Source organism: Oncorhynchus mykiss, chromosome 32, assembly GCF_013265735.2.
Source record: "Oncorhynchus mykiss isolate Arlee chromosome 32, USDA_OmykA_1.1, whole genome shotgun sequence".
Lineage (NCBI taxonomy): Eukaryota > Metazoa > Chordata > Actinopteri > Salmoniformes > Salmonidae > Oncorhynchus > Oncorhynchus mykiss.
The window spans coordinates 18,899,187-18,920,033 of NC_050572.1; the positions used below are offsets into that span (position 1 = coordinate 18,899,187).

The 20,847-nt window shown below is 46.7% G+C and overlaps 1 protein-coding gene across 2 annotated transcripts in view; it reads left to right on the plus strand.

Annotated features, from left to right (window-relative positions):
* The window catches only part of LOC110488045 (ribosome biogenesis protein bop1), a 159,143-nt gene that overhangs the window by 95,469 nt on the left and 42,827 nt on the right, over positions 1–20,847 (plus strand). For both annotated transcript variants that reach the window (XM_036970800.1, XM_036970801.1), the window contains exons 4-11: positions 6,165–6,319; positions 6,478–6,595; positions 7,754–7,855; positions 8,424–8,636; positions 10,562–10,723; positions 10,958–11,038; positions 11,142–11,211; positions 20,030–20,162. In XM_036970800.1, the coding sequence (XP_036826695.1) occupies positions 6,165–6,319; positions 6,478–6,595; positions 7,754–7,855; positions 8,424–8,636; positions 10,562–10,723; positions 10,958–11,038; positions 11,142–11,211; positions 20,030–20,162 (1,034 nt within the window). The remainder of the gene's footprint in view (positions 1–6,164; positions 6,320–6,477; positions 6,596–7,753; positions 7,856–8,423; positions 8,637–10,561; positions 10,724–10,957; positions 11,039–11,141; positions 11,212–20,029; positions 20,163–20,847) is intronic.

Genomic DNA, 20,847 nt, shown 5'->3' on the forward strand with positions numbered 1-20,847 from the left:
TTCTCAATTCTCACATGATAAATGACTTGATAATAGTGATGACAGGACTGTACAGTGATCAGGCTGGTTGACTTATCGCAGTGTAGTGTTACTCAATGGCCAGCCAGTTAGACCCACGGTGTGGCCCCAGTGTTGAGGAGGGAGGGGGTCACACACACACACACACACACACACACTGGGAGTGAAGGGGGTCAGAGGGGGCTTTTTTAAGAGTGGGTCCTGCAGAAAACGAGAGGTGTCACATTGCACTCCGCCCGCTGTTAGATCTGTGAGAACGCAGTGGTATCTGTTTGATGTTGTCATCTCAAAAGACACTGGATTGAGTGTGCTGGCTGGGACACACCAGCTGAAACATTGTAAAGAAAGAACCTACCTGAGAGGGGAAAAGTTTTAATCAATATTAGACCACCAACACCCTCCATTTAAACCACCACCTCCATCTGTACTGGATACCACCCTCAGCCGAACCTGTTGATCTGGGATGAATACGGTTAAACATAGTTACTTGGACAGGAGGGGGACCTGATCCTATATCAGCACTCCTACTGTGAGAGGCTTTATAAATACAGGCCCTGGTCCTCTCCTCCCTTCCCACTCTGTCCATCTACCAAAGCACCATTTTGTGCATTGAGGTCCATTCAAAACAGGCCTCTCTATCCAATCTAATGACATTTTCCGTAGAAGTCTCCTCACCCTGACAGAACCCAGCCTGGCTGACTGACACTTAATAAAGCCCTGTGTTTGGCTGGCCGATTGAAAGCAGGTGGTGCGCTGCAGTCTCTACTCTCTCTGTACGGAGTCTTGTGTGTCCCTATCTGTGCTGTCCCGGTTGAGACACACGCACACATACGTGTGCACATACAGATGAGGGACGCGCACACGCACACACACACACACACACACACACACACACACACACAAACAGAATGTCCAGTTATGAGTGTGTTGGACTTGACAGTCGCATTGACCAGTCCAGCAGTCACTCGCTGCAGTCACAGCCTGACACTCAGTCCTGACATACCAGCTTAACAGCAACAAGCCAGGCGACAACAAGCAGCCTTTTGTAAGTGCTGAAAATCATTGGGTAAAGCCAGCTAATACACTACGGGTCAATATAAGAATAGCCCTACTGTACGTTTTCCTTCCCATTCAGGATGAATGGGCTATGATGAATGGACAGAGTAGTCTTGGCATCATGACTGTGTGATGGTAGAGTATGAGTAAGCAGTCTTTGTTCTTCTGGTTTTGGCCGTGCAGCATTTCCGGTGAAAGTAAATGTCAGGGCATTCATACTACTTGTGTTTCGCGAGCAGCGCAGAGCGGTTGTCAAGGAAGTGACTTTGTGTTTATACAGGACCTCCCACCCCATCCTACCTTAAACCAATCATGTCAATGCGGAGCTATGCAGAGCCCTCCGCATTGTTACAAAATTTGAGAGGCGCACAGAAATGTGGTACGGAGGTCAATACGGCCTCACAGAGGAATACCTATGTGAGAATGCTGTTCATTGACTACAGCTCGGCATTCAACACCATGTACCCTCCAAGCTCGTCATCAAGCTCGAGACCCTGGGTCTCGACCCCGCCCTGTGCAACTGGGTACTGGACTTCCTGACGGGCCGCCCCCAGGTGGTGAGGGTAGGCAACAACATCTCCTCCCCGCTGATCCTCAACACTGGGGCCCCACAAGGGTGCGTTCTGAGCCCTCTCCTGTACTCCCTGTTCACCCACGACTGCGTGGCCACGCACGCCTCCAACTCAATCATCAAGTTTGCGGACGACACAACAGTGGTAGGCTTGATTACCAACAACGACGAGACGGCCTACAGGGAGGAGGTGAGGGCCCTCGGAGTGTGGTGTCAGGAAAATAACCTCACACTCAACGTCAACAAAACTAAGGAGATGATTGTGGACTTCAGGAAACAGCAGAGGCAACACCCCCCTATCCACATCGATGGAACAGTAGTGGAGAGGGTAGCAAGTTTTAAGTTCCTCGGCATACACATCACAGACAAACTGAATTGGTCCACTCACACAGACAGCATTGTGAAGAAGGCGCAGCAGCGCCTCTTCAACCTCAGGAGGCTGAAGAAATTTGGCTTGTCACCAAAAGCACTCACAAACTTCTACAGATGCACAATCGAGAGCATCCTGGCGGGCTGTATCAACGCCTGGTACGGCAACTGCTCCGCCCTCAACCGTAAGGCTCTCCAGAGGGTAGTGAGGTCTGCACAACGCATCACCGGGGGCAAACTACCTGCCCTCCAGGACACCTACACCACCCGATGTCACAGGAAGGCCATAAAGATCATCAAGGACATCAACCACCCGAGCCACTGCCTGTTCACCCCGCTATCATCCAGAAGGTGAGGTCAGTACAGGTGCATCAAAGCTGGGACCGAGAGACTGAAAAACAGCTTCTATCTCAAGGCCATCAGACTGTTAAACAGCCACCACTAACATTGAGTGGCTGCTGCCAACACACTGACACTGACTCAACTCCAGCCACTTTAATAATGGGAATTGATGGGAAATGATGTAAATATATCACTAGCCACTTTAAACAATGCTACCTTATATAATGTTACTTACCCTACATTATTCATCTCATATGCATACGTATATACTGTACTCTATACCATTGACTGTATCCTTATGTAATACATGTATCACTAGCCACTTTAACTATGCCACTTTGTTTACATACTCATCTCATATGTATATACTGTACTTGATACCATCTACTGTATCTTGCCTATGCTGCTCTGTACCATCACTCATTCATATATCTTTATGTACATATTCTTTATCCCCTTACACTTGTGTCTATAAGGTAGTAGTTTTGGAATTGTTAGCTAGATTACTTGTTGGTTATTTCTGCATTGTCGGAACTAGAAGCACAAGCATTTCGCTACACTCGCATTAACATCTGCTAACCATGTGTATGTGACAAATAAATTTGATTTGATTTGAAGTATATTATTTTGGGCTGAATCCTATTGGGTTGTCATATGGGCCTGCTAGTTTCTGTTATACAATTATTGTGTGTATTGGAGTCATCCTTACCGTAGTAAAAAAATCAATGGTTGCGTTTGAAAATTCAGATTAAGAAAACAGGAGTCAACATTCTGGTGACACATCTGAACAATAATCCATAAATCACTATTTTAACCCATCTCGTTGAATCTCATTTGCTTCGCTCGCTTCCTCCCTCGGCGCATTGGAAGGAGGTGAGAGCCCACTCTCCGGTGAAACTCGATCCTGCGGACCAAAACTATCGCTTGCCCAGAAGTCGTCTGTGTGAATTCTGGAGCTTGCGAAATGGAACATTTGTCTGTCGTTGGCCCTGTTCCGCTCTCTCTCCTCCAGTTCTCCAGGCCCCAGAGAAGGAGAAAGGCAGTGGTGTGAGAGGCAGGCCAGGGGGGCTGGGGCTGGCCATCAGGCCAGGTGGGTGTCATCACCCAGGCTGAGCAACACAAGGCTGTCCTGGTGGGGGGCTGGCTGATCCTTCTCTTCTGAGTGATTCTCCTCTGTTTAGTAGTTTACTGTAGCTTTAAGTGAAGGGCCTGGGCCTAGTACAGTGTAGCTTGTTGTGAAGGGCCTAGTACAGTGTAGCTTGTTGTGAAGGGCCTAGTACAGTGTAGCTTGTTGTGAAGGGCCTAGTAAAGTGTAGCTTGTTGTGAAGGGCCTAGTACAGTGTAGCTTGTTGTGAAGGGCCTAGTACAGTGTAGCTTGTTGTGAAGGGTCTAGTACAATGTAGCTTGTTGTGAAGGGCCTGGGTCTAGTACAGTGTAGCTTGTTGTGAAGGGCCTGGGTCTAGTACAGTGTAGCTCGTTGTGAAGGGCCTGGGCCTAGTACAGTGTAGCTTGTTGTGAAGGGTCTAGTACAATGTAGCTTGTTGTGAAGGGCCTGGGTCTAGTACAGTGTAGCTCGTTGTGAAGGGCCTGGGCCTAGTACAGTGTAGCTTGTTGTGAAGGGCCTGGGCCTAGTACAATGTAGCTTGTTGTGAAGGGTCTAGTACAATGTAGCTTGTTGTGAAGGGCCTGGGCCTAGTACAGTGTAGCTTGTTGTGAAGGGTCTAGTACAATGTAGCTTGTTGTGAAGGGCCTGGGCCTAGTACAGTGTAGCTCGTTGTGAAGGGCCTGGGCCTAGTACAGTGTAGCTCGTTGTGAAGGGCCTGGGCCTAGTACAGTGTAGCTCGTTGTGAAGGGCCTGGGTCTAGTACAGTGTAGCTTGTTGTGAAGGGCCTGGGCCTAGTACAGTGTAGCTTGTTGTGAAGGGCCTGGGCCTAGTACAGTGTAGCTTGTTGTGAAGGGCCTGGGCCTAGTACAGTGTAGCTTGTTGTGAATCGCCTGGGCCTAGTACAGTGTAGCTTGTTGTGAAGGGCCTGGGCCTAGTACAGTGTAGCTTGTTGTGAAGGGCCTGGGCCTAGTACAGTGTAGCTTGTTGTGAAGGGCCTGGGCCTAGTACAGTGTAGCTCGTTGTGAAGGGCCTGGGTCTAGTACAGTGTAGCTTGTTGTGAAGGGCCTGGGCCTAGTACAGTGTAGCTTGTTGTGAAGGGCCTGGGCCTAGTACAGTGTAGCTTGTTGTGAAGGGCCTGGGCCTAGTACAGTGTAGCTTGTTGTGAAGGGCCTGGGTCTAGTACAATGTAGCTTGTTGTGAAGGGCCTGGGTCTAGTACAATGTAGCTTGTTGTGAAGGGCCTGGGCCTAGTACAGTGTAGCTTGTTGTGAAGGGCCTGGGTCTAGTACAGTGTAGCTTGTTGTGAGTGTACTGCAAGTCCAAGTTCAGGTGCTTTGTCTTGCAATATAATAGGCCGTATTAATGTGCAGACCAGGCTACATCAATGCGAGAGATGCAGTTAGCTGCATACTTCTTTGAATGTGGTTATTGGACCGGTAGATCTAAATATATGGTTATGCCTAGAGATGGAACGGCCTGGTTAAGGGTAGGGTTGGGGATAGTAGGTTTGGTTAAATGTTACGTCAAGGGCTAAGGTTAGGCGTAGGGTTAGCAAACCACCGTACGGAACCATTGACAATCTGCCGGCTATATCATTGCCTACATGTTTTGTTCTTGCAGTAGCATGTAGTTGTCGCCATAGGCTGATAGCTCTCTAGAGATTTGGTCTCAGCAACCAACCAGCGAGGGTGACCTTTATAGAGGTCCCCCATTAACAACCAGCCTGTTAGACAATGTGTTCCCAGACAAGGAAGTGTCACGTTAGTTTTTCTCCTGTTTCTGTTCTTCTGGCTCCCTTGGTTATGTGCAGTAATACTTGCATGAACTTCAACACTGTGGGCCAACAAATCCACTAACTTGCAAAGAAGAGATACTGCTAGCACAATTGACGTGTCCGTGCTTGTTCACAGTCTGGAATAGGCTGATGTTGGCATGACCCTTATCACACAAGAGATACCACCTCCACCTCACTCAGAGGTAGTTCTATAGAGCAGGGCCAATGCCCATTCAGTGTGTGTGTAATGAGTGGGGGCTTTGAGGATGGGCACTGTGTGTGTGGGAGGGGTCTACCCAGCTGGCTGTGAGAAAAAGCGTGACACGGCTGCCCACTCCCTCCTAATTGGATCTGGTAGGGGTGTTTTTATTGAAATCACTCACAGGTGCAGCCCCACTTTTAAAGTGGCTCACTACTTCTGAGAGCTTTCAGCTGTCGTGTGTGTGTGTGTGTGTGTGTGTGTGTGTGTGTGTGTATTTCTCAAACGAATACATTTATTTTTTCAGACTGTACCCATTTGGTTTAATAAGTCCTATCGTCTAAGAACAGGTTTCTAGTCCTACCGCCAGTTTGTGAATGAGAACGGGATGTAGAATGAGCCGAGGTATTTTTACCAGGCCAGGCCTGCACCTGTACCCCACCACCACCCACCTTTACCCCCCCTCCCCAGGCCTCATCCAGCCAAAGGTATTCATAAATGTAGGAAAATGGGACAAGTATGATGAGGGTGAGTGTTTCCAGGCCAGAAAAACTGTACTCTACTCCCATAACAGTATAATGCGCTATTTATTCCACTCGCCCAGAGTGATATGAAGGACTGCAACAGCCCTGAGCAAGCAATCTAATGGGAAGACAAACACCTTGTCCTCAAGTGTTGTTAAACAAGGTTATTGAACATGTCTTTCTCTTCCTCACTCTTTTCTGTCCCAGGACATTCGTAACACGGTGGGCAACGTTCCCATGGAGTGGTACCAGGACTACCCTCACATCGGCTATAACCTGGACGGGAAGAAGATCTTTAAGCCCATCAGGAACAAAGACGAGCTGGATGAGTTCCTGGACAAGATGGAGAACCCAGACTACTGGTGAGATGACAAGGAGCAGATTACCTCTCTCTCTCTCTTGAACACCCTCTCTCTAACGCACGCTCGCTCTTCTTTCTCTGTGCTTTTGTTCTGGGAGAAGAGTATATGTGAACCTGTTTTGACATCTGGTCTCTCTCCCTCCATCTCCCCTCCACCAGGCGTACGGTTCATGACAAGATGACAGCCTCAGACATTCGTCTGACAGACGAGCAGGTGGACCTGGTGCACCGCCTCCAGAAGGGTCAATTTGGTGACGTCAACTTCAACGAGTACGAGGTAAAGACCTTTATGACTGCTCTCTCACTGCCTGTATCAGGGTCCTATTCATTAGGGCCAAACGTAGCAACACGCTTTGCAACAAAATAAGAAAAACAAGTGTTTCTTATTGGACCAACTCTGCTACTCCTTCTCTGTTTCAGTCCATTTTTATTTAGATTTTTTGTGCCTAGTGAGTACGACCCAGGTTTGACTGTGTTGACGGCTGGCAGCTCTGTTTTGTTAAATGACTGAGCAGATAATGGCTAAAGCATAGCAGCCATTAGAGCAAACTAGACCTCAGTTCATTAGCCCATCCACTTATGTTCTCCACATAACCCAAACCTCGTCTGCACTCCACTCCTCGTCACTTAGAACAAGTCAGCCGAAAGCAGACCTGGGTTCAAATACAATCGGAAATCATTTCAGATTCTTTAGCTGTGATTTGATTGAGTTGCATGTTGCAATGGAACCAGTAGAAATGTCCAACAATTGCAAACCCGGCCAACTGGCACTGCAGGCAGACTGGAGCAAACGCTCAAAGTATTTGCCAGATTTCATATAGTAGTTGAACCCACGTCTGGAGAGGAGCGAGTTCTCCTGTGCTACAGTTAACAGGGTTTGCGGGAGAGGTTTTAAATGAATAGTGTTGAATTGAGAAGCCACTGCTGTAGTGTCTAGAATCTAGATGGCGTCATGGCTATCATGGAGTCTTGTTAATGCCAGAATTTTTACAGAGGCATATAAACTCATTTGTCAGGGGCAAAAACAAGTGTTTTTAAACTTTTAACACCAGGACTGTAAAATAAGAAAATACCAGGCTAACTCTGATGTCGTCATCAGCTACCTGCCTTGGATTTTGGTGGTCCAATGATTCCAGTCCACAGTAATTGGGCTGTCTATTAATCTAGGGCTTCCCAGACGTTTGTTTCAGAAGGGTCTGTCTTCAATCCTAGCTGACTTTGTTTACTTCAGGCTGTGTCCCAAATGTATTTAGCTCATTCTGATATATATTTGTAATTTTTTTATTTATTATTGTGTGTCTTGTTTTGTATTGCTAGGTATTACTGCACTGTTGGCGCTAAATAACATAAGTGTTTTGCTGCACCTGTGATAACATCTGCCGACTGTGTACGCTACCTCTTTTTCTCGCTGATAAATGCTGTGTTTATCTTTTAGCCGTCCGTGGACTTCTTCACCAACGAGGTCATGATCCATCCGGTGACCAACAGGCCCCAGGACAAACGCAGCTTCATCCCCTCACTCATAGAGAAGGAGAAGGTAGGTCTCTTTCTTTCTTACACACCATCTCTGTCTACCTCTCAAACTCTCTATTTTCCTCTCGTTCTCTCTGTTTCTCTCTGCTTACTCAAAAGCTTCATGTTTTATGCTGCTAATATATATTTACAATAAATATATAGCAGGCGTTACCACCAGTTTGAATCCAAACTGCTCACACGTGTTACAATGTAATGATCCCTGCATAGTGGAAGTGGAGGTGAAATTGTGTTATAATGGGGGTTCTGAAATTTGAGGCTTAGAGACCCACCCCTCCCAAACCCTCAACAATAAAAAGATAGAAACCATAGCTTTATTAGCCCAGCAATACTTTCTATTAATGTCGGTTTGATTTTATTCCACTCATTAATCAAGTTAGTCTTTTATATTTTACGAAGCAGAGCACATTCTCCCCCATTTTAATACTGTGTGATTTAATTTTTGGACGTTCGTTTTAGACGTGTTTACGGAAACACACACACACACACACACACACACACACACACACACACACACACACACACACACACACTTAAGTTTCACCACTACTGTTGTCCTCTCTCTCTCCCAGGTTTCGAAGCTGGTCCATGCCATAAAGATGGGTTGGATCAAGCCCCGTAAACCCAAAGAGACCACCCCTCAGTACTATGACCTGTGGGCCAAGGAGGACCCCAACGCCATACTGGGGCGCCACAAGATGCACGTCCCCGCCCCCAAGATGAGGCTGCCCGGACACGAGGAGTCCTACAACCCTCCGCCTGAGTACCTGCTTACAGAGGAAGAGGTAAATGCTTAATTCATGTGAATAACATGATGTTCATAGTGTTTGTAATAGTATGGTAGTCGTGATCAATAAAACGGTGCAGAGTGTTCGAATTAACAAATATCTGCCCTTTTCAAGGGAGTGGTCAATAGATATTACAACTATTTGGTTTTAATATCATCACTTCTTGAAAATCAGTCATAACTACACATTTCATATTATTCCACATTTAGCTCTATCAGAGTTATACAGCAAGCAACTGCATGCTTTTCATGATCAGTAAACATCAATTGATCATGTATTTTCAGATACTTTAGGGTAGCCTGTCCATTTGGAATTAGCTTGCTATTAACATGTAGCTAGATAGTGTCATTTAACTTGCTTCATCAGAGATTAGGCTTTTGGAAAGAGCTTGACAACGGCAAGTACTCGTCCTGGTAAAGTTGTCTGTCGGACTACTGTTGTCACCACTATAGATGGCAAGCAAATCAAGCCATCTAGTTTATCCCCTGAAAGTTAGGTATATCAGCTAGCCATGATATGATCTGTTATTAGCTAGTTAGCCAATTTGAAGTGGTCCATCAGTCAATGTATCCTATCATGTCTGTCAGTGGCAATCATGATTAAATACTGTTAAAAACAATGTTGAAATGGGATAATGTTAGCTAATAACGCTAGGTATGCCTACGTTGGTTGTAGATAAAGTACATTAGGTGTACTTATCACTATGTTTAGCCAACTGTACAAAGTTTCTATCTAGTTTCTATACACTACCTTTCAAAAGTTTGGGGTCACTTAGAAATGTCCTTGTTTTTGAAAGAAAAGCAAAAATGTTTTGTCCATTAAAATAATTGGTGTCTAGTTTGAGAAACAGACTCCTCACAAGTCCGCAACTGGCAGCTTCATGAAATAGTACCCTCAAAACACCAGTCTCAACGTGAACAGTGAAGAGGCGACCCCGGGATGCTGGCCTTCTAGGCAGAGTTGCAAAGAAAAAAGCCAAATCTCAGACTGGCCAATAAAAATAAAAGATTAAGATGGGCAAAAGGAGGACTTGTGAGGCGTCTGTTTCTCAAACTAGACATTCTAATGTACTTGTCCTCTTGCTCAGATGTGCACCGGGGCCTCCCACTCCTCTTTCTATTCTGGTTAGAGCCAGTTTGCGCTGTTCTTTGAAGGGAGTAGTACACTGCATTGTACGAGATCTTCAGTTTCATGGCAATTTCTCGCATGGAATAGCCTTCATTTCTCAGAACAAGAAAAGATTGACGAGTTTCAGAATAAATGTTTGTTTCTGGCCATTTTGAGCCTGTAATCAAACTCACAGATACTCAACTAAAGAAGGCCAGTTTTATTGCTTCTTTAATCAGGACAATAGTTTTCAGATGTGCTAACATAATTGTAAAAGAGTTTTCTAATGATCAATTAGCCTTTTAAAATGATAAACTTGGATTAGCTAACACAATGTGCCATTGGAACACAGGAGTGATGGTTGCTGATAATGGGCCTCTGAATGCCTATGTAGATATTCCATTTAAAATCAGCCGTTTTCCACTATTATAGTCATTTACAACATTAACAAAGTCTACATTGTGTTTCTGATCAGTTTTATGTTATTTTAATGGACAGAATGAACTTTTCTTTCAAAAACAAGGACATTTCTAAGTGACCCCAAACTTTTGAATGGTAGTGTACATCATACATAAGTGCCACTCTTGAAATACCTTAACTTTGTCTATAGTAAATTGGCTTGCACTATATACTGTAGGCATAGTAGCATAGATCAACTGAAACATTTTGTTAATCCCTCATTAGCTACAGTAGAAAGACCAATCATTCATAACTTATCAGCCAGTCATTAGTATACAGACCAATCATTAACCAGTACACAGACCAGTCATCAGTATACAGTTAGGCTAACCATTGGTTCTTCCTCCCCCTGTCAGAGACTGGTGTGGGAGCAGCAGGATGCAGAAGACAGGAAGCTCCCGTTCCTCCCCCAGAAACACTCCTGTCTGAGGGCCGTGCCCGCCTTCTCCCGTTTCATCCACGAGCGCTTCGAACGCTGCCTTGACCTTTACCTGTGTCCCCGCCAGCGCAAGATGAGGGTGAGACTAGAGACCCCGTCTGAAAGTCTAGCTAAATAGTTCATAGTTAACCAGTTGCCGGAATCATTTTTATAATAGAGGGACTTTGTTGGTGTGCATTCTGTAAATATTTGTTTTGAAGATACTCATAAGTGAAGCTATGTGGCTCATTTAGAAGGACCTCTATATTGTCAGATCAATTAGGTGATTCTCCACTCGTGACTCAACTCTATTCATCTCAATTCGTCTCCACAGGTGAATGTGAATCCAGAAGATCTGATCCCCAAGCTGCCCAAACCCAAGGACCTGCAGCCCTTCCCCACCACTATGTCTCTGGTAGGTCAGCCACTGAATCTGAATTTCTGTGTGTGATATTTGATTGGAAATGTACCTCATGGTGGGCACCAATCATGACCTTAATGATGTGTCCTCTCAAAAGGTGTACCGTGGCCACACCAGTTTGGTGCGCTGCATCAGTGCGTCTCCCACCGGCCAGTGGCTGGTCTCAGGTATGTGTTAACTCACTATTCATCAATGTGATGTAGTAACGTCTCTGACTCTGTTTGGCTCGCTCTTCAGTTGGCAATTTTCTCAGTCAGGAGCTAACTGTCTCCCTGGCATTCCTTTTCTTCATTTTGCCTGTTTGAGTCTGTTGCTAACTGTCTCCTTGGCACTCCTTTTCTTCATTTTGCCTGTTTGAGTCAGTAGCTAACTGTCTCCTTGGCACTCCTTTTCTTAATTTTGCCTGTTTGAGTCAGGAGCTAACTGTCTCCCTGGCACACCTTTTCTTCATTTTGCCTGTTTGAGTCAGTAGCTAACTGTCTCCTTGGCACTCCTTTTCTTAATTTTGCCTGTTTGAGTCAGTAGCTAACTGTCTCCCTGGCACACCTTTTCTTAATTTTGCCTGTTTGAGTCAGTAGCTAACTGTCTCCTTGGCACACCTTTTCTTCATTTTGCCTGTTTGAGTCAGTAGCTAACTGTCTCCCTGGCACACCTTTTCTTCATTTTGCCTGTTTGCGTCAGTAGCTAACTGTCTCCCTGGCACACCTTTTCTTCATTTTGCCTGTTTGAGTCAGTAGCTAACTGTCTCCCTGGCACACCTTTTCTTCATTTTGCCTGTTTGAGTCACTAGCTAACTGTCTCCTTGGCACTCCTTTTCTTCATTTTGCCTGTTTGAGTCAGTAGCTAACTGTCTCCTTGGCACTCCTTTTCTTCATTTTGCCTGTTTGAGTCAGTAGCTAACTGTCTCCTTGGCACTCCTTTTCTTCATTTTGCCTGTTTGAGTCACTAGCTAACTGTCTCCCTGGCACTCCTTTTCTTCATTTTGCCTGTTTGAGTCAGTAGCGAACTGTCTTGCTCTTTCTGAGTCAGTAGCTAACTGACTGCTTACATCATCCCCCAAAACTTGAGCAATGATGTCATTGTTCTCCAGGCAGTGCTGAGATGTGTAGCGTAAGACAGGTGACCCGTACTGGGCCTGTCTGGATCAGAGAGGCTGGAAAGAATCCAGGGTTTACAGACCAGGAGATGAGCACAGATGCATTTAGGCTCTGCAGCTCGGCGGCCATACTGGAACACGTCTAGGATGATAAATCAATCACAGATCTCCTAGTGTGTCTCCTTTCCCTTCATCCATCCAAGACGCAAATTGTCTTTGTGTCTTTTATAGCTTCTGGCTGCCTGTCTTTTCTCTACAGCCACAGTCAGGCAGAGAACAATAGGCTACGACTTTACTTAGGTTGTTAATGTTGGTGCTATGTAGAAAATCATCCCTTGTGGTTTGGATTTCTGTGATGAAGGGTAGCAGGCAAAACCGAAGCAATGTAATTATGCACATCGCATTGACTGAAGATTCTTACCAGGAAAATGATGTACCATTGAAAGCGGTAACTTGATATACATGGAAGTGAATAGAATAAGATGGAGGTGAGGTTAAGGAAGGAGCGTCTGTGGATTGCTCACTCAGTGTTGTATAGTTTCCATCAGTTTAATATGGTCTGGGCCTGGGGCACACTGTCAGATATGAAGTAAAGGCCTTGCTCATATAAAACTAAGGTGGCTGTGTCTTTCCACAGGCATGCGGTATTACTGTATGTCTGGGAAAGTCTTTATTCCGTACCAGGACTAAGGCCTATCGTAGTCTGAATAGGTTGGATTATTACTAGTATTCTAGATACTGTACACTATGAAAAGAGCACAGGGGATTTATCATTTGTGCGCCAAAAAATATATAATGTAAAATGGTCACGTCAATTTTTATAACTTTTAATAACAATCAATAACTTGTTTAAGTAGTCTTTGTTCCCTGGCCTTACTCTTCGATGACAGGAATAGGAATCCTCTTCCCCAAGCCATGGAGACATACTGTCCTGTTATTCATACTGTATGATGTGTAGTTTCATTTAAACACCGAAAGGCGGGTCAATAGCCTTCTGATAGAATTCCAAAATGTTGGCCGTTACACCTGATTTGATTCATTTTCCGTTCACAGCTGTAACAGGCCCTTGGAGAGGGAGGGAGGTGACGTGGGCGAGTCAGAGAAAGATAGAAGAGAAGAAGGAAGGAAGGAGGGAATGAGTGAGCGAGGCTGCGAGGCAGCGATTTAGTGTCAATATCTATTAAGTCGTCCATAACAAAGGATTTCATTAAGGCCCATATGCAAAATCACTACAGTCAGTGCCACTCTTTTATCTTGCAGTAAAATATATTCAACCAGTCGTAAAGCCCTCTTTCCCACAGTAAAAATGGCAGTTGACAACCTCCTAGGAATTGCAGCCGCCGCCCCCTACCACCCTCACCCCCCACCACTTTGCTTTCCTATTGTGTTAGGGTTCACAGATAATTCATTCCATATCAGTGTGTGGTAACTTTTAATAATGACTTTGACCCGCCCTGTCTCTAGATAGAGGACTGTCTGTCTGGGCACGGCCAAACCTGTAAAACATGATGATGACCGACCCTACTCAGAGCATTCTCTCAGGACTGGAATTAGTTTCATAGCCTTGATAGTGCTGCTTATTTTTCATTTTGTGGCACCCAATGGCACCCATAGGGCTCTGGTCAAAAGTAGTGCACTACGTAGGGAATAGGGTGCAATTTGGGACACAAGCAGTACATTGTACTGAGCATCCTGGGTTGCCCTGGGGCTTGACTCTGTGTACGGTATATTCACACCCACACTCCCAGCAGTAAACAAACTTGGGTTCTGGTGTTCCCGGCTCCACATTCCCTACTAATGATGTGGCCACAATAGTTTGCGTGGTGCAGTGGCAGCTCCTCCAGCTCCAGCCTCCCTGACAGGCAGCGTTCCCTCTGAAATCTGACTAGGGCTGAACCTTCAACCCTTCCCTGGCGGGGAGGACTGGGAAGGACGGAATTCTTCGCTCCACACGCCGGCCAGGATTGGAATTCTTTTTATGGAAGTACAGAACAGGGATGTCTCTTATAGATGTTGCCCAGTGGGTCAGACTTGGGACATCACAGACAGGTGAACTCCACTAGCTGTTCTCTGGTTTTTGCTTTCTCGCTCTCTCTCTCTAGCGTTCGCTCGCTCTCTATCTCGTTCTCGCTCTCTCTTTCTCATTCTCTCTATCTCGTTCTCGCTCTCTCTTTCTCGTTCTCTCTCGTTCTCTCTCGTTCTCGTTCTCTCGTTCCCGCTCGCTCTCTCTCGTTCTCGCTCGCTCTCTCTCGTTCTCGCTCGCTCTCTCTCGTTCTCACTCGCTCTCTCATTCTCGCTCGCTCTCTCGTTCTCGCTCTCATTCTCGCTCTCTTTCTCATTCTCTCTATCTCGTTCTCGCTCGCTCTCTCTCGTTCTCGCTCGCTCTCTCTCGTTCTCGCTCGCTCTCTCTCGTTCTCGCTCAGTCTCTCTCGTTCTCGCTCAGTCTCTCTCGTTCTCGCTCGCTCTCTCTCGTTCTCGCTCGCTCTCTCTCGTTCTCGCTCGCTCTCTCTCGTTCTCGCTCGCTCTCTCTCGTTCTCGCTCGCTCTCTCTCGTTCTCGCTCGCTCTCTCTCGTTCTCGCTCGCTCTCTCTCGTTCTCGCTCGCTCTCTCTCGTTCTCGCTCGCTCTCTCTCGTTCTCGCTCTCTCTCGTTCTCGCTCTCTCTCTCGTTCTCTCGCTCGCTCTCGGTCGTTCTCGCTCGCTCTCGCTCGTTCTCGTTCTCTCTCTCTTGCTCCCTCTCTCTCGTTCTCATTCTCGTTCTCGCTCTCTCTCTCTCGTTCTCTCTATCTCGTTCGCTCTCTCTCGTTCTCGCTCTCTCTTTATTTATTTTTCTCTTTCTTTCTTTGTCTCGCTCGCTCCACAACAGGAAGAACACAGCCCTGTAAACCAGAGAGCAACAACACTACCAAGAGGCTACCTACCATTAACTGAGGGACATGTTTTTGTGACAGCTGGTTGGCTGTGTCATTTGGTGCTCACACAGATGGTCACCATTGTGTTGTGTTCCACTTCTACTACTGCCATTACAGGGTTCATACTTAGGCCAAAACCTGCAATCATCATTTGGATATTGAATCGCAGGTCTGTTTTTGTTTGGCGCTAGAAAGAGGAGAGGAGTGTAATGCTGTTACGACCTGGGCTTTCAAACCAAGGTGTCCTAGAAAGAGGAGAGGAGTGTAATTCTGTTACGACCTGGGCTTTCAAACCAAGGTGTCCTAGAAAGAGGAGAGGAGTGTAATGCTGTTACGACCTGGGCTTTCAAACCAAGGTGTCCTAGAAAGAGGAGAGGAGTGTAATGCTGTTACGACCTGGGCTTTCAAACCAAGGTGTCCTAGAAAGAGGAGAGGAGTGTAATGCTGTTACGACCTGGGCTTTCAAACCAAGGTGTCCTAGAAAGAGGAGAGGAGTGTAATGCTGTTACGACCTGGGCTTTCAAACCAAGGTGTCCTAGAAAGAGGAGAGGAGTGTAATGCTGTTACGACCTGGGCTTTCAATCCAAGGTGTCCTAGAAAGTCCCCAGTCCATCAAAGTACCTCCCCCTGGAGCCTCAGTTGATCGTGCTGACCAATAGCGCTGCTCCCATCTGTTGACTTACATTGTGGTTTGCCCTCGACAACTGAGCCTTGAACTGTGCTCTGAGGTTACAAACCACGCATCCGTTTTAGTTTTATTCTCTACATTTGCTAAATGCTCTCATCCTGTCCAGTGACACAGCCTTGTATTTATGTCAGATTGTCATAAAAATATTCTGCTTGTCGTATTCTCAAGTAGGCGAGTAAGCACACTCCTGGGTGTGTTTCAGAGTAAACCATTGAGGTTGAATGAATGAATGAATGAATGAAGGAAGTCCCTCAGTAGAAAAGGAACAGCATAGTTCTTAACGGTTTCACGGCTCTAGACCTCTCCTCATACACTAGTGATTCCTTTCCAACGCCTGTGCTGCCTGACGGACGGGGTTCTCTCACTCTCAATGTGACTCTCACTCTTTCTCTCTGTCTCTAAACCACCAGCAGCCCTGGATACAACCTCCCGGTCGGGTCGGGCCTGTCCCTCAAGTTCTATATCTGTTTCTGCCAGAGAGCTCAGTACTTCAAATGGATTATGGTGTTTGAGTTATTACAGTGCCTTGCGAAAGTATTCGGCCCCCTTGAATTTTGCGACCTTTTGCCACATTTCAGGCTTCAAACATAAAGATATAAAACTGTATTTTTTTGTGAAGAATCAACAACAAGTGGGACACAATCATGAAGTGGAACGACATTTATTGGATATTTCAAACTTTTTTAACAAATCAAAAACTGAAAAATTGGGCGTGCAAAATTATTCAGCCCCCTTAAGTTAATACTTTGTAGCGCCACCTTTTGCTGCGATTACAGCTGTAAGTCGCTTGGGGTATGTCTCTATCAGTTTTGCACATAGAGCATTCTTCATGATGCTCTCTGCGCTTTTAACGGACCTCTGAGACTATCACAGTGCAGGTGCATTGATACGGAGACTTGATTACACACAGGTGGATTGTATTTATCATCATTAGTCATTTAGGTCAACATTGGATCATTCAGAGATCCTCCCTGAACTTCTGGAGAGAGTTTGCTGCACTGAAAGTAAAGGGGCTGAATAATTTTGCACGCCCAATTTTTCAGTTTTTGATTTGTTAAAAAAGTTTGAAAGATCCAATAAATGTCGTTCCACTTCATGATTGTGTCCCACTTGTTGTTGATTCTTCACAAAAAAAATACAGTTTTATATCTTTATGTTTGAAGCCTGAAATGTGGCAAAAAGTCGCAAAGTTCAAGGGGGCCGAATACTTTCGCAAGGCACTGTACATTCCACCCTCTGTCCAGGATCTGTTTTTCCTTCTGTGTTTTCCTTGCATTTATGGAGCGTTCCGGTATAGAAGTTAAAATAAAACTATTTTACTACTACCTCTCACTCTGACGTTGGAGCGGTTGAGCGTCGGTGGTGGTGTTATCGAAGGTGGTTGGTTTGCGTAGAGTTCCCAGGTGTCCGTATTGTGTGCCAGCAGTAAGGAGCGATTGGCTCCTGGGGTTTTGATTAGGACCTGAATGCTTCTTTCTCAAACCAACCTCAACAGGAAAGGGAAGAGACACGGACGCTAAAGTTCTTTCATGCCAAAGTATTGTCCAAAAGAAAGGTTGAGAAATCTCACTGAGCCATGACTCCTAATAGAGCTGTGATGGCAAACCACACTGCAAAATCAGACCAATACAGGAGGTTACTAGAAATACAACCTCTCCATGTCCATAACATGTAGATGGAGGCACATGTAGATGGAGGCACATGTAGATGGAGGCACGTGTAGATGGAGGCACGTGTAGATGGAGGCACGTGTAGATGGAGGCACGTGTAGATGGAGGCACGTGTAGATGGAGGCACGTGTAGATGGAGGCACGTGTAGATGGAGGCACGTGTAGATGGAGGCACGTGTAGATGGAGGCACGTGCAGATGGAGGCACGTGCAGATGGAGGCACGTGCAGATGGAGGCACGTGCAGATGGAGGCACGTGCAGATGGAGGCACGTGCAGATGGAGGCACGTGCAGATGGAGGCACGTGCAGATGGAGGCACGTGCAGATGGAGGCACGTGTAGATGGAGGCACGTGTAGATGGAGGCACGTGTAGATGGAGGCACGTGTAGACGGAGGTAGACGGAGGCACATGTAGACGGAGCCCGTAGAGGTATAGTGGCAGAGAAGAAGCCTGTCAAATGCAAATGATCCTTTGGCAGTAGTCTGTGATACTGCATGCGCTCCCAGAAGGCATTAGTGAGTTAGTGTGTGCAGAGAGGCCCGTGATGTGTCATTGGCTGTGTCCCACGAGGCCCTATGGACTCTGGTCCAAACTAGTTCACTATATAGGGAATAGGGTGCCATTTGGGGATGCACACATTGTGACCGACAGTTGGAGAGGCAGAGAGAGCGTCTGTTTTCACTCAGCTGATGAGCAGTAGGCTGGCCAGGAAATCTGTCCCGACTCGTCATGTCTGTACTCCCCTCCTCTACTCCCCTCCTCTACTCCCCTCCTCCTCCCCTCCTCCTCCTCCTCCCCTCCTCCTCCTCTACTTCCCTCCTCTACTTCCCTCCTCTACTTCCCTCCTCTACTCCCCTCCTCCTCTACTCTACCCTTCTCTACTCTACTCTACTCTCCTCATCCTCCTCTACCCTCCTCCTCTACCCTCCCCCTCCTCTACTCCCCTCCTATACTCTCCTCCTCTACTCCCCTCCTCCTCCTCTACTCTCCTCCTCCTCTACTCCCCTCCTCCTCCTCTACTTCCCTCCTCCTCTACTCTCCTCCTCCTCCTCCACTCCCCTCTACTCCCCTTCTCCTCCTCTACTCCCCTCCTCTACTCCCCTCTTCTACTTCCCTCCTCTACTTCCCTCCTCTACTTCCCTCCTCTACTGCCCTCCTCTACTCCCCTCCTCCTCTACTTCCCTCCTATACTCTCCTCCTCTACTCCCCTCCTCCTCCTCTACTCCCCTCCTCTACTACCCTCATCCTCCTCTACTTCCCTCCTCCTCTACTCCCCTCCTATACTCTCCTCCTCCACTCCCCTCTACTCTCCTCCTCCTCCTCTACTCTCCTCCTCCTCCTCTACTCCCCTCCTCCTCCTCTACTTCCCTCCTGCTCTACTTCCCTCCTGCTCTACTTCCCTCCCTCCTCTACTCCCTTCCTCCTCTACTCCCTTCCTCCTCTACTCCCTTCCTCCTCTACTCCCTTCCTCCTCTACTCCCCTCCTCTACTCCCCTCCTCTACTCCCCTCCTCTACTCCCCTCCTCCTCTACTCCCCTCCTCCTCCTTTACTCCCCTCCTCCTCCACTTCCCTCCTGCTCTACTCCCCTCCTGCTCTACCTCCCTCCTGCTCTACTTCCCTCCTGCTCTACTTCCCTCCTGCTCTACTTCCCTCCTCCTCTATTTCCCTCCTCCTCTACTCCCCTCTTCCTCTACTCCCTCTCTTCCTCTACTCCCTCTCTTCCTCTACTCCCCTCTTCCTCTACTCCCCCCCTCCTCTACTCCCCTCCTCCTCTACTCTCCTCCTCCTCTACTCCCCTCCTCCTCTACTCCCTCTCTTCCTCTACTCCCTCTCTTCCTCTACTCCCTCTCTTCCTCTACTCCCTCTCTTCCTCTACTCCCTCTCTTCCTCTACTCCCTCTCTTCCTCTACTCCCTCTCTTCCTCTACTCCCTCTCTTCCTCTACTCTCTCTCTTCCTCTACTCCCTCTCTTCCTCTACTCCCTCTCTTCCTCTACTCCCTCTCTTCCTCTACTCTCCTCCTCCTCTACTCTACTCATCCTCTACTCTCCTCCTCTGTTCTACTCTCCTCCTCTACTCTCCTCCTCCTCTACTCTACTCCTCCTCTACTCTCCTCCTCTGTTCTACTCTCCTCTCCTCCTCTCCTCTCCTCTACTCTACTCTACTCATCCTCTACTCTCCTCCTCTGTTCTACTCTCCTCCTCTACTCTCCTCCTCTACTCTCCTCCTCTGTTCTACCCCTTCTCTACTCTATTCTCCTCCGTCCTACCACCATTTAGTTTCTGCTCCCCTCTCATTGAGGTTAGTCAGCCTGCTAGCTCAGAGCTTTCCCAGTTTATTTATGAGCCCCTTTAAGACTTTCACGCTGTGGTAACTCAATGACGCGCGGTGTCCGGAGACCACACCTGCTGCTGCTGGGGCTGAGCTGACCATCTTACTGACTGGCGTAAGTGTGACTGTGATGCATGTATGAGCACATGCACACAGGCACACACACTTACGCACGCTCGCATACACATTCCCTCACACACACATTCCCTCACACAATCACACACACACAGTGCTGTTAAGGGCCCCATGTTAACCCTGTAGTCTGACCTTTGACCCTCTCTCTCCCTCCAGGCTCAGACGATTTCACGGTGCGCTTCTGGGAGGTCAACACAGGGCGCTGCATGAAGACTCTGGAGGTGGGCGGAGCTGTGAAGAGCGTGGCGTGGAACCCCAACCCGGCCGTCTGCCTGGTGGCTGTGTGCTTGTAAGTCTCCTCCTCCAACAGTCTCTTTCCTCCTAATGGGTGCTCTCTTAAAATCCTCCCCCTCCTCTGTTTTGAGGTGTCTGTGTCTTCATCGCTGAACATACTGTATGTGTTGACGGACAGAATGATTTTATAGTGTAGCGTCTGGGGTTAACCACTAACTACTGTAACCAGTTGATAATTAAGCAAAAAGACACGAGGGGTTGTGGTATATGGCCAACGTCTTAAGGTTGTTTTCAGGCACGACGCAACGCCACACTATAAACTGGTGTCTCAAATTCAATCTGCTTTATTGGCATGAACAAGGCAACATTGTATACAATATACATTGTAATAAAATTATTAACAATAACAAATAATAATATAAAATAAATACAAAAATAACAACAATATATTAGAAATGTAATAAATATAAAAGGCTGAACATGGAAAATGAATCTATAACTAACTTATAACTAAATAACTGTCATCTTCACCATTACATTAGTACTACAACTACCATCATCATTACTACTACAACTACCATCATCATTACTACTACAACTACCACCATCATTACTACTACTACTACTACTACTACTACTACTACTACTACTACCACCATCACTACTACTACTACTACTACTACTACCATCATCATTACTACTACTACTACCATCATCATTACTACTACAACTACCACCAT